General features: G+C 41.1%; 3 protein-coding genes across 7 annotated transcripts in view; 1 reads left to right on the top strand and 2 right to left on the bottom strand.

Annotated features, from left to right (window-relative positions):
- The window catches only part of LOC118427567, a 12,634-nt gene extending 11,244 nt beyond the window's left edge, over positions 1–1,390 (top strand). For all 3 annotated transcript variants that reach the window (XM_035837411.1, XM_035837410.1, XM_035837412.1), the window contains exons 18-19: positions 387–595; positions 871–1,390. In XM_035837411.1, the coding sequence (XP_035693304.1) occupies positions 387–595; positions 871–1,047 (386 nt within the window). In that variant the 3' untranslated portion in view covers positions 1,048–1,390. The remainder of the gene's footprint in view (positions 1–386; positions 596–870) is intronic.
- LOC118427615 (translation initiation factor IF-2-like) lies at positions 1,233–5,746 on the bottom strand. 2 transcript variants are annotated; one of them, XM_035837488.1, is made up of 4 exons: positions 5,441–5,746; positions 3,576–3,810; positions 2,755–2,941; positions 1,233–2,360 (listed from the first exon to the last, which is right to left on the bottom strand). In XM_035837488.1, exons 2-4 carry the CDS (start codon positions 3,777–3,779, stop codon positions 2,272–2,274), a joined length of 480 nt encoding a protein of 159 aa, XP_035693381.1. In that variant the 5' UTR covers positions 3,780–3,810; positions 5,441–5,746; the 3' UTR covers positions 1,233–2,271. The 2 variants fall into 2 exon arrangements, with proteins under 2 accessions (XP_035693381.1, XP_035693380.1); XM_035837487.1 differs by having other exon boundaries at positions 3,576–3,812; positions 5,444–5,744.
- A 925-nt stretch (positions 5,747–6,671) lies between these two features.
- LOC118427570 lies at positions 6,672–14,594 on the bottom strand. Of its 2 annotated transcripts, none has more exons than XM_035837415.1 (6): positions 14,554–14,594; positions 13,253–14,035; positions 10,766–12,553; positions 10,117–10,301; positions 9,280–9,388; positions 6,672–8,997 (listed from the first exon to the last, which is right to left on the bottom strand). In XM_035837415.1, exons 2-6 carry the CDS (start codon positions 13,869–13,871, stop codon positions 8,822–8,824), a joined length of 2,877 nt encoding a protein of 958 aa, XP_035693308.1. In that variant the 5' UTR covers positions 13,872–14,035; positions 14,554–14,594; the 3' UTR covers positions 6,672–8,821. The 2 variants fall into 2 exon arrangements, with proteins under 2 accessions (XP_035693308.1, XP_035693309.1); XM_035837416.1 differs by lacking the exon at positions 14,554–14,594 and adding an exon at positions 14,340–14,522.
- Between the last annotated feature and the right edge of the window lie 136 nt (positions 14,595–14,730).

Genomic DNA, 14,730 nt, shown 5'->3' with positions numbered 1-14,730 from the left:
ATTTTTTTATTTTATCTTACTGTGTCAAACCTAACTGGCTGGTATACTTGAAGAAAAATGACAAAATAGAAAGCCCGATAAAAACGACTAAAAAAACGTTAAAAAACAGCCGGAGCCTAATCTCTGCTTGGAGAGTACCTAAATGAGTAATGAGGCTGCAGTATAACGTGGTCAAGGCACGTCTTCGAGCACGGGACCCCCGTTTTACGTCCCTCCCGGAAGACGATTTCGTGGATAGCTTCGTGAGGCTACAGCAATCCGGTCGTCCTTGGTTGGGGAACTCCCATCTAAGTACTGTGCTGTGCAAATGATTCTGATCTGTTTGCAATTAGGCTTCGGGCATTGTTATAATTGTCATTATTTATTCATTTGCTGTTAAATCTCAGGCTGCAGTGTATCTAGAGACGGCAGTCCGGTAGATGGCGCTTTCCCCTTCCCGGATGTCGACGTCGGCTATGGCCGTGAGAGGCCGTACCGGTGTACTGCCCGGAACAGAGACGGAGGGAGCGGGCTGGAGGCACACGCTTTCTGCTGTGAAGGAGCTCGAGGTAACATGGACTGCTGGGCAATCAGCTCAAATGGACAGGACGCTGAAGTAAGAACAAATCTCCTGAGCATATCTACCTTTTTAGTTTTTCTTTTATTTCACTCGACGGTAGTGTACTTTTTTTTGCTTGTCCACGTGTATGTGTGTGTGTACATGTGTGTTTACATAAATCTAACAATAGACATTGTCTCTGGTGTCAGTTCCCACTAAACACCACAGGGCTAGATGTCGTTGAAGTTTCTTGTGGACAGCGCTCAGCTCTCTTATTACCCTGCCTATTGATTCATTCCAGTATTGCAATTTTGTCTTGGTTTATTTTCTAGGTTGTTGCAAGCTGTCCTGATCATTCCGTGCTGACTGGATGTAGCGCTTACAGTTCTGAGGGTGGCGTGCTCGGGGCCCGGGCACAGGACAGAGCTTGTATCGCCCATAGAGACCCCTCTGCACCGGGCATACGTGCACAGGCTCACGCTTTCTGCTGTTCCATCAATAACCGCTAGGCGACACAGGTAGTGCAGACAGGCCAGGGATCGATGGAAGCTAATGAGAAAATAAGGATCTGTAGTATTCCATTCATGGCTATGAATGTGAAATTATGTACAAAATTGCCTCCGACTTTGAAGCCGATAATGATTATGATTGATTATTAGTAAAGTCACTATGAGTAAAGATACCACTAAGGTGATTTTTTAAAACAAAAACTGTTTATTCTGTATCGGCCACGTCACATATCAGGGCAAAAAGCAAGACATTGATTTTATTCTTCTTTTTTTTTTTACATCATGATTCTGTAATTTCGTTATAAGCGTCTACTGTTTTAATACAGTAAACTTGCAAAGCGCAGTTGGTACCTTCTTTTTCGACGCACTCACTTGTGATAAGTCTAGTTCTATACTGTCAGGTATAAATGTAACTCAGCAAGGTAGAAGTGTGTTAATATTCAAACCTTTTAAACTCAAAGAAACGACATAAAGTGGCACATCTGCAAAATTATACGGCATGTGCAAAGCACTTCACACACAAAGACATGTAAAATACGTTATACGCTTTTTTACAAGGAGCAATTTCAAGGGAATAGACTGACATATCAGCATAAAAAAAAACTCAATTCCTTTATAGCAGGGCAACAAAAGCATTTGCAAGCAGCGCACTAGGTAACATAGCAAACATATAAATGCCGAAGTGTTACAAAAACTCAATTTGGCGTGATTTCCGTATGTACAGCAAAAGGAACACAACCTTTCAGCTATTGATATTTCTCCTTGTATTCATACGTGTTATCAAATTAAAGGTGCAAAGTTATAGAACATGACTAACATTTGCGTTAGCTACGTTAACGTTAGTCTACATTCTGGATCCTATACTTTGAGGAAACCTACAAAGGACCGACATAGAAATCAAACTCCCTGATACAATCAAGAAACACCTTTACATATTCTAAATGTTAGTGACCTCTAAGGTCTTTGTACAAAATACCTCCGGATCCTGCGATTAATATGAACCAGTAGAGAATAAATCGACAAATTGTTCATATCTAAGCATTCTTCATGTCAATTTGCCTCGGGGGGGGGGGGTGAACTATCGTCTGAAAAACGTTTCTAGGGGGAGTGCTGAGGGTGATGTACTTGTATTTGGTCGTGGTGTTTGGCTAACAGATCTGCATGTGGTAGGTGCCTTTCGATTTTTCATTTTTCGTCTCAGGCAGGCTTTACCCTCTACTTTGGTTAGACCGTAGTGACGGGAGTGCCGAGCGTGGTGTAGTCGATGGTGGTGCTGTTGGGGATACAGACGACTTCTACCTCTTCTACAAAGTCTGCGAACAAAATTGAGATGGTATTGTTACAGGCATGTACATGTATCGATGGCTCAAGTGTCTGCTCCAACGTGCACTACAATGTAGTATATGCCACAACACAGTGCCATGTACAAATAAGATCAAATAATGGTAATGGATAAAAAGCGTAGAAATAACAAACACCGAAAGCACATACAGAAACTTCAATTATTCATCTATGACAGGACAAATGCCCGTGAACGTTTCACTCAAACAGAAGAATTAGAGATATCATCAGATCATCTTAAAGATAAAAAAAGGAGCTCCCATTAATGAAGAATTAGTCCTGCCTCTCGGCTCAATCAATTCCCCTATTATACGTCACATTTGGTGGCAGCGGTGGGATCGTACAGTAATACGAGACAAAACGTACCGAAAGCGCCCAGCGCTATGCAGAGCCCCAGGATGAGGCCCATGATGAGCAGGCCGAGCAGCAGCCCGATGAAGAACCAGATGAGCGAGCGGGGACTGCAGGGGCAGAACGTGCTGTGGCAGCGGCTGGTCCCCGAGCTCCGGCTCGAGCTCACCCACCAACCAGAGTTCTTCCCGCGCCCTTTGCCCTGCAGGGAAAGGACGGAGGGGGTGAATGAGTGTGTGTGTGTGTGCGTGCGTGCGCGTGCGTGAGTGGTGTGCATGCCTGGTGTGCGTGCGTACGTGCGTGTGTGTGTGCGCTTATGCGAGAGCGTACACATGCGTGCGTGTGTGTGTGTGTGTGTGTGTGTTTGTGTGTATGTGCGAGAGCCTACACATGCGTGCGTGCGATTGTGTTATTGTGTGTGTGTTCGCGTGCGTGTGCATGTGTGTGTGTCTGTGCGCATGTGCGTCTCTGTGTGTATATGTCTTACTGTGTGTGTGTGTGTGCGTGTATGAGTGAGTGAGTGAGTGAGTGAGTGAGTGAGAGAGAGTGGGTGATAGTTTAATAGAATGAGTGAGTGTGTGTGTGTATGTGAACGTGTGTGTGAACGTTTGTAAGTGTGTCAGCAAAAATTTGAGTCCAAGACTCCTATTATGTGACTCCTGCATGTTCTATAATGTGCCTAGATATTGAGCTAAGAACACCTTAGATGTTAATTAGAGTTTGACCCTAGTCTTCTCCCTTGTGGCCTCAATGAAACGTGACCTGTATATTCATAGTATACACATTTCATGATTACATAAAGGCATAAGCAAGGAAACAATGTAAACCGTCCGTACCCTGCCCTTAGCCCAACGACCTTTTCCGTCTCGATCTCCGTCATACCCGTCCCCTCCATGTCCGTCCCCGCGTCCTCCCCGCCCACCGTACATGTCATCGCCGTCTCCTCGGGCGGAGTCCCGACTGTGCCCGGCCTCGGGGTCTTTGGGCCCGCTCCGGCCCAGCTTCTTCGTAAGGATGGCGTTACTCGACGCGGTGGGCATGTTGGTAGTGGACACAAATACTTCCTTAAAGCTGGGGAAAGGAGAACAACAATTTTGTTGAAAACAAGTTTGAAATTGTAAAACCTCCCAACGGTGCTGTGATGAAGAAAATGTTACAGTACGTATTACACATAGCATAGATATGGACCAAGAGTTTGTACAAAGAACGTGCTTCTTTCAGTACTCTAAAAAGTAACACATACCATGTCGAGATGAAATATTGGGCGACAACAAGAGCTAGTTAGTGGCTGTGTGAATCCTATATATCTTAGTGCAATATATTTTTTCAGCTTTGGTCTTGGTAAATCTGAAGTTTAGAGCACCGCAACGTGCCGATGGTCAAGTTGCTACAAGCAGTGCAAAATAAAGCTGTCTTTTCCAAATTCAAATATTGCAGTTGTCACACCTGGCTCTTTCATTTTAATGTAGAAGTGTATGAAAAGACCCATCAGACCGAAGTTAGAAGTTTACAACTCGTGATGATGTAGCTGTTTACTCAAACCTGTGCCTAATTACTCAAGCTTTGAACGAACATACTTTGTGGCGATGACAGTGATAGTGACTAACAGGCCCAATTAAGCCAAGCTCTTTGCTTTCCTGACGAGTAAATACGTGGCCTCCATTGTGACAAGGATTCCTCGGTTGCTATTGTGCAACAATGAAGTCACTGTTGTTGACTACTCGCAGGGACTTAAAGTTCAGCCTATAACTGTGAAGTAAGCACCAAAATGGTTGCCGAGGTAGTGTTTGAAAACACATAGCCTCGATATTGATTGCAAACACGAGCCCTTGTCTCGTGCAACCCCAGTGACCCCTATCCTCTTGACAGTAATTTGGATTCGACAAATATCATATCACCATTGCCAAGCATGGGCAAAACAAATCAAAACAGTGCGCCCATAAATTTTAAGAAATACGTGACTTGTCGCTTTTTCTGAAACGGTATTTTGTCCGTGGTTTTAATGCCAAATGATTTGCTTTTGAAGCAAGATGAGTATTAGTGACTTTATTCCATCGCGAATTCGGGTGTTACGGAGACTAGAGTAACTTTTTGGCGTAGTTGTAATTTGCACACGATTGAAAAAAACAAAAGTTTAGCAAAAACTTGCGCCTAGTCAACAGACTTTCAGACTGATTTCAAACTTCCCCACTAAACAATACCAACAGCGGTCAAAGAATGAACGTTTTCTTTTCCAGAATACTTTTAAGAAATATCATCACCACTGCTTTTCATATCTGAAGAATACAGACATGTGCGACATAGACTAGTCAACTGTCGATAGCTTCATTGAGTCCAGAAGATATTGGAGACACTGCAAAAGTTATGGCTAGTGTTAACATACGGTTCCGGTCAAGCGAGAAATGGACTAGAAAATCCTTCGCAATAAAGGAAACGGATCATGTCCATGCTTTGAGTTCCTCTTTTTTCAAAGCCCTTCGTTTTTCGACTTTCAAACTTTGGCTCAAACCAGCACGATCAAAAGTTCGTGTTTTACATGAGATATGCTTAAATTCACATCCAATACGAATTTGATCAGTTTGTTTGAATTCCAAGCGACAAAAATAGCTGCCAAATTGCGATGAAGTCGTGTTAATGTTGAAGTAAAGGTGCTAATAGCCATACTATTGTAGATAACAGAAAATGCATATACAAATCTTACCGTTTTCACTGGTTCACTTTAGAAAGCTGACACACAAAGCAATGCTTGGAGAACACTCTTGGAGAACACTCTTGATTGTATCTTAAGGCTCGTGGAGCGCTGAGATGGGAACTTTAAGACGATGTTGTGCAAGACGGTCTTCTGAGGTGTGGTCTGAAGACGTGGTACTGATACAAACAGGTGCCAAGCAGCCAAAGAGAGGAGGGCGATGGCCCAGGAGATACGATTGTGACTTTTTCTATTCAATGACCTTCTGACGACGCAATGGTTGGTTAATCGTACACAAACGTTCTGTTATTTTCGAGATTTATTGCATCTTTCGCAATCATTTCCAAGAGTTTTAGCCTTCGTATAATGCATATCAGATCATCGTATCTAAATTGGTATCAAAATATTCGCAGATAGCGATGTTTGCGTCATCTTTTTATAACGAAGACACTATTTACACTTTTCATCAATTAGTAAAGCTACTACTTGGTGGGGGTCCCGTTGCTAGGGCAACGATACAAACAAAGGATGTAACAATTGAGACAAATTCCCGACTTTTTTTAGGTCCCTCCGCGTTCACTTGCGTCACTTACGTAAACCACGACCGTTTGACGTCGAAATTTCAAAGGGGTCATAAAGAAGTCACCAGGTTTGTTGACTGTTTATTATTAGCGTTGCCTTGGTAACGCTGGAGTTGGATTAGTAGCTAGGTGATCATTCTGAACAATGTTTAGAGCCTCGTTTAACTTGCGTTGACCTCTTGTTCACGCAAGTTTAAGTAAAGAATGAGAGAGGTTCGCTCTTTGGAATAAGTACAAATTTATAGAGTTGAGCGGAAGTGGATTCGGAGACACAGGTGTGCTCATATAATGGCTCCATGTGACAGGCCTATAAATTCTTACTATTGTAACATTTGGACTAAAATAGCACGTTAAAGGTGGTGTATCACTGCACTTGGGGCACCGGTGCGGCACTGCGGGCATCGAAAGGTTACTCAACGAATTTCAGAGATAAAGAATGAATTTTCTTACGTCTTGTGTATTTTGTTGTCTTACTAAGTCATACTTTTACGTATTAAACAATATCTAAATTATAAAAATTGGCGAAAATAACACAACAGCGCCGCAGTGAACGAACCCCGCAGTGCCGCACCGGTGCCCCAAGTGCAGTGAGATAACACCTTTAGATCGACACCCTTTTGTCAGTATTAGGGCAAAGCGTTTGTCTATCAAATGGCTAGAAAGACAATTCAATCTTTTTGTTTCATTGTACAAAATCATAATGCAATAAGATGTCAGACATTGTTCGAAAGCTATTCTCACATTTGTCCGTACACCAAAGTAGAGCATAACGAACACTGTTAGAGAAAACCACTAGACTGTAATTCAAACTTGAACTTTGCTTGGATGTCAAGATAATATGCCGAATATTGGCTAAACAAACACACACTCACTGCACTCAATACAAAATACAATCAAGGAATGTCTTTACATTCGTATCATTAGTCACTCACCATGTTCATTCAAGTATATGGATAACATCCACACACAGCAATTTTTTTTTTCATTTCCCAAAAATCCAACCGTAATATAGAAATCAGCTGCAGGTATTTCAAAAATATATAGAGAAAAGGATAATACTAATGTTATACAATGTCAACGTCAATTTCAAAATCAAAGTACAAATGAAGAATTTATCATTCGGTAAAACGCTAGTTCACCTTTATTCGCCGGGCAACCTTTATTCGTTGTATTTAGCACCAGGGTATTTTGGAATATCAAATCCACAGACGGTGGTCTCAAACTGCATTATATTGAAACAAATGAAATTTAAAACATCGTTCATCAACGTTATATCCCTAGATACCCTGTTTTTAGGTACAACGGATATAGGTTACCCTTTGAATAAAGGTAAACTAGCGTTACCACACTGTGTTTAGTCATTTCTCCAAGATCCCTGACCACTTAGATCTCATATGAAGGCAAATTTTTTGGCCAAACTTTTTTTCTTTGCTCGCTTGTTTTGGGGTTCACAGAGGATGTCACCCATACAATCAAATCAGCATGGTTTAAATATGAATCAAACCATTTTACATCCATCATTTGGTTATACCTAGAAAATGAAATTAATATCAAATGTGACCATCATTCTAACATGACATAGCCTAGGAATTATGATACATGTACAATGGTATATTTGTATCACATTAGAACATGCATAGCAGAATACATTTGACTACTTCTAAAATAGTAGTCACTAATTCATAGACGAGTCACTAATTCAGAGTGCACTGAGCGTTCATGCATTTTGTATGCAAATCAAAGGAATAGAAAGATGACATGATGTTGACAAAAATGGTAAGATACCAAATATAGAGAGCTTGTCTGAAATTTTAACATAATAGTGATGTGAGTAATATGATAATGATAAACCATTACATTCAAGTGAAATATTTCTAATAACAGAACAATGCCAACCTGATAAAACTGGGGGCTATACAATAGAGAAAGTGTGTTGACAATGGATTCAAAATACATACTAATGTATATGCCCTATCTTATACACTTATCAGAGAAAACCAAAGGGTATAGAATGATTGAAAACTGTTCACACTGCTAAAATTAATTATCATATATAGTAAAATTCATTTGTCATTTCCAATAAAATATTTCTAATCTCAGTTTGCATTATTGTAGATGATTTAAAATCACAAAGTTTTGATATATTTCTTTTAAAATGTTAAGAATTCATACAGGCACATACATACATATAACAGGCTGCACTTGGTGCTCTTCATAATTTATATTCATACCTAATAACATCTGACAATAAGGTGCATAGTTAGGCTTTGGTAAAAGGGACATAGACTTTGACAACCGTTAAGAAATCATATCCCTTTATACAGCATTTAGTCTCCTTAAAAAGGAATGTACAAGCATTAACATAAAGACATTAATCTAATCTACAGGTAAGATCTCAGTGTAAGTTTTCAAATGAAGCCCTATTGTTTCACATTCTGAATAAAATCTCTCTTTTTCATTTTCCACACATTTCAAAGATATCATGAACCTATTTCACAATTTATCGCTATAATTTACTACCATAACCAAGGGGGTTTAAATCTCATTGGTATAACAAATGGGCACAATTCAAAGCGTATCTAATCAACTTTCCACTGCACTCTGCAGAAGGCTAAAAAAACTAATTAACTAGCATTATTTCTCTAGTTTCCTACATGCATTTAAAGGTCCACATTATTGGTCAACATTGGCATTCACTGTGTAATACATGTAACAGCTAATAAGTGTTAGACCATGGCCTGGTTTACAGGCTACTGTAGCTGACTGCTTGAGTTGACCAGGCTACTGTAACTGACACCTGGACTTGACCAGACTACTGTAACTGACACCTGGACTTCTGCCCTTCCTCTGGCTGTGCCTCGCCTGATGACCCAGGTGTTGGTTCCTCCTGTTGTGATGGTGGCTCCCCGGCTTGCAGTTCAGGTTTTTTTCCACTAGGTGTCTCTGCTAGCCTTGCCCTCTTGGATGGAGAAGGAGGTGGCGATCCTTCTGTGAGTGAGAGAAGCAACAAATTTGTACGGAATGAAACCAGTTCTATGGGTCATTAGGTAGGACTACAGCTGACCATCTTGTAGGCATTTTTACTCCACCAAGTTTGTCTGTCATCATTAGAAAAAAACTCAAAAGTTTCTGTCAAGTGTGAAAGGACAAAAATGACAGCTATAGGCCTACATCTAAGAACATCACAACAGGAGACCATATTGTGAGGGGTATGTGTGCTACTGGTAATTCTGAGGTTATGAGGATGTGAAAATTGAACATGACACATACCTGATGAGCTTGAGTCCTCCTCATCACCTGATCTCTTCTGCTCACTGCTACCAGAGGATGAGTCCTCATCACTCTCACCTCTCCTGTACCTCCCTCCTGTCTCTGCTCTCTGGAAGTGCAATTTGATATATTGTTAAAGTGCATGGCATTGTGTTGTACAATGGATGAAGTTTCTTCAGCCTATCTCTGCCCTCTGCAATTTTATATAGTACTTGTGTGGTACAATGGAAAATGAAATACACTTCATTTGTTACTAGTAATACCTTCATTATGAGACTGAAGGAAACTCGCTTTTTGAAACACTTACCACAATCTCTCCCACGAGTTTTACACCATCCAGAAGACCCCCAAAATAACAACATTTCTACTAAAATCACAAACCAAAATCCCAGAATTAAAATGTGGGACTATTCATTAGTCACCGCTTCCAAGGAACAAGTCACCCCTTTCTTTCAGTTACAATGTACATAAGAATATCAGATATATGTAAAATTATAGACCAAACATTTTGCGACATTACCATATCTGTGTGTTGCCTTGCAATTAGCAAATAAAGATTAAAAATAATAACACATGTATAACTATTTATTTTCTCACTGGTTCTCTCTAGTACTGAAAAAATGGAACAATGGAGCAAGACTTTTAAACGATCTTGCAATCCTGCCATCAACCTCCTACTTGGAAGCTACTCAGGGCAAAATGTGTATATCATATGTAGGGAAGGGGAATAGCATTATGATAAGGAGGTGTATAATTCTAAGTTATGAAGCAGTCATCTTGTCTGAGACTTTATTCAGCCCTACAAGACCTTCACAACAACAACAACACTGTACCTACCAGGAACTTCTGCTCATATTTCTGTTCCACCTTTGACCCCTTGTGTAGCTTCTTCAGTACTTGCTTCGTGTCCCTCTGTAGTCTGTGGAAATCCACACTCTGCCGACTCACACCCAGGTCCAGCTCCTCATCTAATGCCTCATCAAAGTACCGCTTACACAGCTCGTACTGTTCTCTGGCAGCATCTATTTTAGATAAATGAATGAATGAATAAATGAACAAATGAATGATCATGGATGAAGGAATGAGAGGGCTTATAACGTTTCATCTAACGCCTCATCAAAGTACCGCTTAGACAGCTCGTACTGTTCTCTAGCAGCATCTATTTTAGATAAATGAATGAACGATGGATGAAGCAATTAAAGGATGGAAAGATGGATAAAGTAATGAAAGGAATGAATGAATGGAAGTGAGTACAGGTTATTTCTTGCCTTATCTGATATCATCTTTGCATGATAGGCCCCACAAACATTTATCATTAAAAACAAGAGATGTTGAGAAAAATCATTACTGCTACAAGTAAGACAACTCTTAGACAATTACAAATTACATGTACAAGGATATGTTTAGTATCTTTGTAAACCATCCAGAAAAGATACTACAAGCTTACATGATAACCACACTTTTGTTAAGTTTTTTAGTTAGTTACCTCTATCCTGTCTATCTGCAGCTTGTTTTCCCAGGTCCAGGTGAATGGAGCCAAGAAAGTAGAGAGCTCGGGCCAGGTCAGGCATGCCTCTGATGTGTCTCCTTCTGCGAATCTTCAGGGCCTTCTCGGCAAGCGGCCTGGCGTCTTCAAACCGCTCCATCTCCACAAGTGTCGTGGCTTTGTTCTTGAAGACTGTCGCCGTGCCCTGATGCCCCTCCATCTTCAGTCGTACCTGTAGGCGGTACGACTTGTCGTAGTAATCCAGCGCTCTTTCGTAATTCTCCGTGCTCTCGGGACTTTCACTGGGATGTTTGTTGCCTAGGCGATGGTAGCACGCCCCAATGTTTGTCAGGTAGTTTGGAAAATCAGGATGATTCTCCGAGCGCACAAGTTTCTTCAGCATGTTGTAGGCCTCCTCATGATACACCTTTGCTCTCTCTTCATGCTCAATGTTAAAGTAGACATGTCCAAGCATGTTCAGCGTTCTTGCTGTAAGGGTGTGATTCTTCAGGACCTGCTTCTCTATAGCCAAGGCATCTTCTAGAAGCTTTAGACTGTCCTTGTGTTGTTTCCTATACTCCAGGACTCTTCCTTTGATGTAGTAGCACCTTGCCAGGGTCAGCTGAAGACCATCAGAATTGTTCGTCTTCTCCATTTCTCTCAGCGTCTTCATAAGCTTCCCCACAATCTTCAGTGCATCATCAAGTAAGCCTCTTTCTAGTAGCTGCTCGGCTTGCCAACATTTCATGAAGGCATGGTTCAGGGTGTTTCCCTCCTTTTCCGCAGCCTTGGCCCTTCCTTCGAAGTATCGTTCTCGCTCATCAATACTGAGGAATGTGTGGAAGAATAAGTAGACTTTACTCCACATGTCGATCGCTGACTTGGACTCAAAGTCAACAACTTCCCCTTTGGTGGCTGAGAGTTCTATGTAGTAGTGGAAGTTTGCTCTCTCTTCTTCAAATCGACTAAATGCTGCAAAGAACTTAGAGGTGCTCTCCTTGGACAGATTTTGGGCGAGCACACTGTAGTACTGTAAGAACCGCTTCTCTGCTTCTGTGCGTGCCTTTGTCAATGTCTCTGACCCTTTATGACCTTTGGACAGAAAGACCCGTACCAGCGTGTGAAGGTCATATCGGTCGTTAATGTAGTCGTACTCAAGAAGGTTCCTGTCTTGAACAAACTCAAGGTCAAGCTCGGTGTTGAGTCTCGAGGAAGATCCGAGGATTTCGTTCGCTGTGTCGCACGTGAAGGATCCTTGAAAGACAGACAAACTAACCAGGATGTTCTTAAGTTTGTCGGGTAAGGCATCAAAGGTTATCCTCAAGCAGTCAAAGATGTTTTCTTCTTCGCTCACCGCCGAGGGTCGCAGGGCTTGCTGCGTTTTCCTTCCCTTAGTGACCAGCTGGCTTAGAGCCTCCGCGGGGCTGATGCGACCGTCCTTCAGATGTCTCGCGATCACACGGATTGCAAGTGGAGAATGGCCGCATCCCTCCACAATGTTGTTACACTCCTCATCATCCATGCCTTCACCAACAAGCCCTGCACACTTCTTCAGTAACCTCACCCCGTCCTCAGTGTCCAGCCTCGTTAACGTGATCTCTACAACATCACCGTTGTATTCCTCCATCTTGAGTTTGTAGCGAGACGTCAGGAGGATCTTGACGTGCTTGTTCTTGATCTTGAGAACTTCACTGAGAAAGTTGAGGAAGTTTTGTCGGTTGATGTTTGGCATGCGAGATGACCCAGGCTCTAGGAGGTCATCAACATTGTCCAGAAATATGGTCACATCTAGAAGGAAATAAAAGAGCATGATTACTTAGATTAGTTTATCTCCATGAAGATGTATATTAAATGGCTTGGCTTTTTTTCCATACATCTTTTAGTTTTACATAGCAAAAATCTGCAAAGTGATATGGAGTAAAAAAAAAAACACAGACTAAACCCCTACATTTACTGTAATTCACTTTGTCTTCTCGGTACCAAACTTTCACGGTCTGAGTAAATTTAACATGTTCTCGGAATTGATTGTTCACTGTCGCGGCAAGTGCACATAAAAAAAGTCTGTGAATTATTTGTTATCGGTAATGATAAAATCACGTTACAGACGTCACCGTGAAAACCGTGAACATAACAGTACATTGAAAAAATCAGGAATTACAGTATTCGGCATGGCATGGCAAATGTACGAATAGCTTTAGATTTAGTCTACCTTAACAGTAAAGGAGTCTCAATGTCTCAAATGTGCACTTGTACTGTAGTCTAGACAATATGACTATGTGTTACTCAAACTCAAACTGCAACATAAACTTCAATTGTTGAACTCCATATAATGTTGGAAAGTTTATTGCAAATTCTTGCCAGTGGGCTAATTGCATGTAACATGAAAGGCTACAATGTACAAAGTGTGTAACAATAATAGCAAGGTCTACTATAGTCTAAAAACTAACTCTAGATTCTGGGTTGTTGGGTTTGATTTCAAGTTCTTACCTTCCTCACATGCTAGTATCCAGTCCTTCAGCACCATAATCCAGTCGTTCAAGTTCCCCTCCTGGAGGTCCGGACGCAGTTCCAGCGCAGCGGCTACTGTCATAAACACATCCTGCATGTTCCCCTTATCCCTCAGGTTAATGAAGAACACCCTCCTCTGTAGCCTGTAACAGGCTTCCCTAGCCAGGCCCGTCTTCCCCATCCCTGCGATGCCTGTCAGGCAGACTAGCTGTACGTTACGACTGGTCTTCCCAAGCTCTTTGACCAGCCTTGCTATCTCTGTCACACGTCCGACAAAACTGGGATCTCGTCCATAGATCCCCGATGCTGCCCTTCTTTCTTCCCACTCTTCTCTGTAAGCTTCCAAGTTGTCTATGAAATCTTTCATTGGTATCAACTCCAAGAGTGTTCGAAGAGAGTCAATCTTGTCCTCTCCTATCAGATCGATCTTCTCAAGGGCATCTAAGAATTCTTTTGCCGACTTTGTCCTTGAGATGCATTCATAGGTGTGATCCCCTATCATGTCCTTTACCAGTATAAGGGCTGACTCTAAATCATCTTTTGTCATTTCTTGACACAGGTTGGTCATGAAGACACGCCAAGGAGAAACTTCTGCCATCTTTGTTTCTTATTGTAAGGTGGGGGGAGTTTCTAGGACTTAACGAAAAATGTGGCTAGTTTACTGAAGGATATTTAACTAGTCGCACTAGTTTATACAAATCTGAAATTATCCAAGTCTTCTTAGCAGAGCTCATTCTGTGACTTGAACTTGAGCCTCATCACCTGTGACATTAAAAGCAAATAAACAATATTATAAAGCCATAAAATATACACAAAATTGTAAAAAAAAAGAACTTGAACTGTTGAAGGAGATACCTCTTGTGTTTTACACTCAATGGATGCATTGTGGATGTAAGTGAAAGTGAAAGGAAAGGTAACTTGAACTTGAAGAGTTTACATGGTAGAAATCATCATAACAGGCCGCTAGTTCTAAGTTTAAGTAGTCACAATGTTTGTTTCAAACACACCACCCTCGTATATCTACAAGATAAAGACATTCAAACTGTTGTAAAACCGTTATATTTACCTGGATAAGAAAGTGAAGGTAAAGTTTAGGGCTAGGGGGAGGGGCTGTCTACTTTAGATTGAAAATACCTGCCCTTGTATATTCTATTCCAGACTAACTAAATGCATAATAAAGGCACAAAATATATAAATTTCAAAAGATTTCAGAAGAAGGTAATTACGAGATCAGAATGTGTTTCTCAGGTATGGTTCTAAGGGATGTTTTTCAAGCCTACCTTTTCTTTTCTCCATGCTTTTCTATTGTATTTACCTGGCACATTCCATAAAGACTTAGGGGACATTAAGCTTTTAAACCGAATTTAAAAACCATAAAAACATATGATTTGAAATGAAATATACAATTATAATATATAAAATATAAGTAAAAGGCTTTAATAGGACTTGTTTTGCTG

The sequence above is a fragment of the Branchiostoma floridae genome, chromosome 12 (assembly GCF_000003815.2).
Source record: "Branchiostoma floridae strain S238N-H82 chromosome 12, Bfl_VNyyK, whole genome shotgun sequence".
Classification (NCBI taxonomy): Eukaryota; Metazoa; Chordata; class Leptocardii; order Amphioxiformes; family Branchiostomatidae; genus Branchiostoma; species Branchiostoma floridae.
Note: the sequence above shows the minus strand (reverse complement) of the source record. Positions and strands in the feature narration are given on the sequence as shown.

What these genes read in the sequence shown, in the direction of transcription:
- LOC118427570 (XM_035837415.1), bottom strand. Translation starts at nt 13,871, where the DNA reads ATGGCAGAAGTTTCTCCTTGGCGTGTCTTCATGACCAACCTGTGTCAA. An exon ending in AATATGAGCAGAAGTTCCTG is followed by an intron (nt 9,389 to 10,116) that starts GTAGGTACAGTG and finishes TTGCACTTCCAG; the next exon opens with AGAGCAGAGACAGGAGGGAG. An exon ending in GGAGGACTCAAGCTCATCAG is followed by an intron (nt 8,998 to 9,279) that starts GTATGTGTCATG and finishes TCTCACTCACAG; the next exon opens with AAGGATCGCCACCTCCTTCT.
- LOC118427615 (XM_035837488.1), bottom strand. Translation starts at nt 3,779, where the DNA reads ATGCCCACCGCGTCGAGTAACGCCATCCTTACGAAGAAGCTGGGCCGG. An exon ending in GTCGTTGGGCTAAGGGCAGG is followed by an intron (nt 2,942 to 3,575) that starts GTACGGACGGTT and finishes CTTTCCCTGCAG; the next exon opens with GGCAAAGGGCGCGGGAAGAA. An exon ending in CATAGCGCTGGGCGCTTTCG is followed by an intron (nt 2,361 to 2,754) that starts GTACGTTTTGTC and finishes TTTTGTTCGCAG; the next exon opens with ACTTTGTAGAAGAGGTAGAA.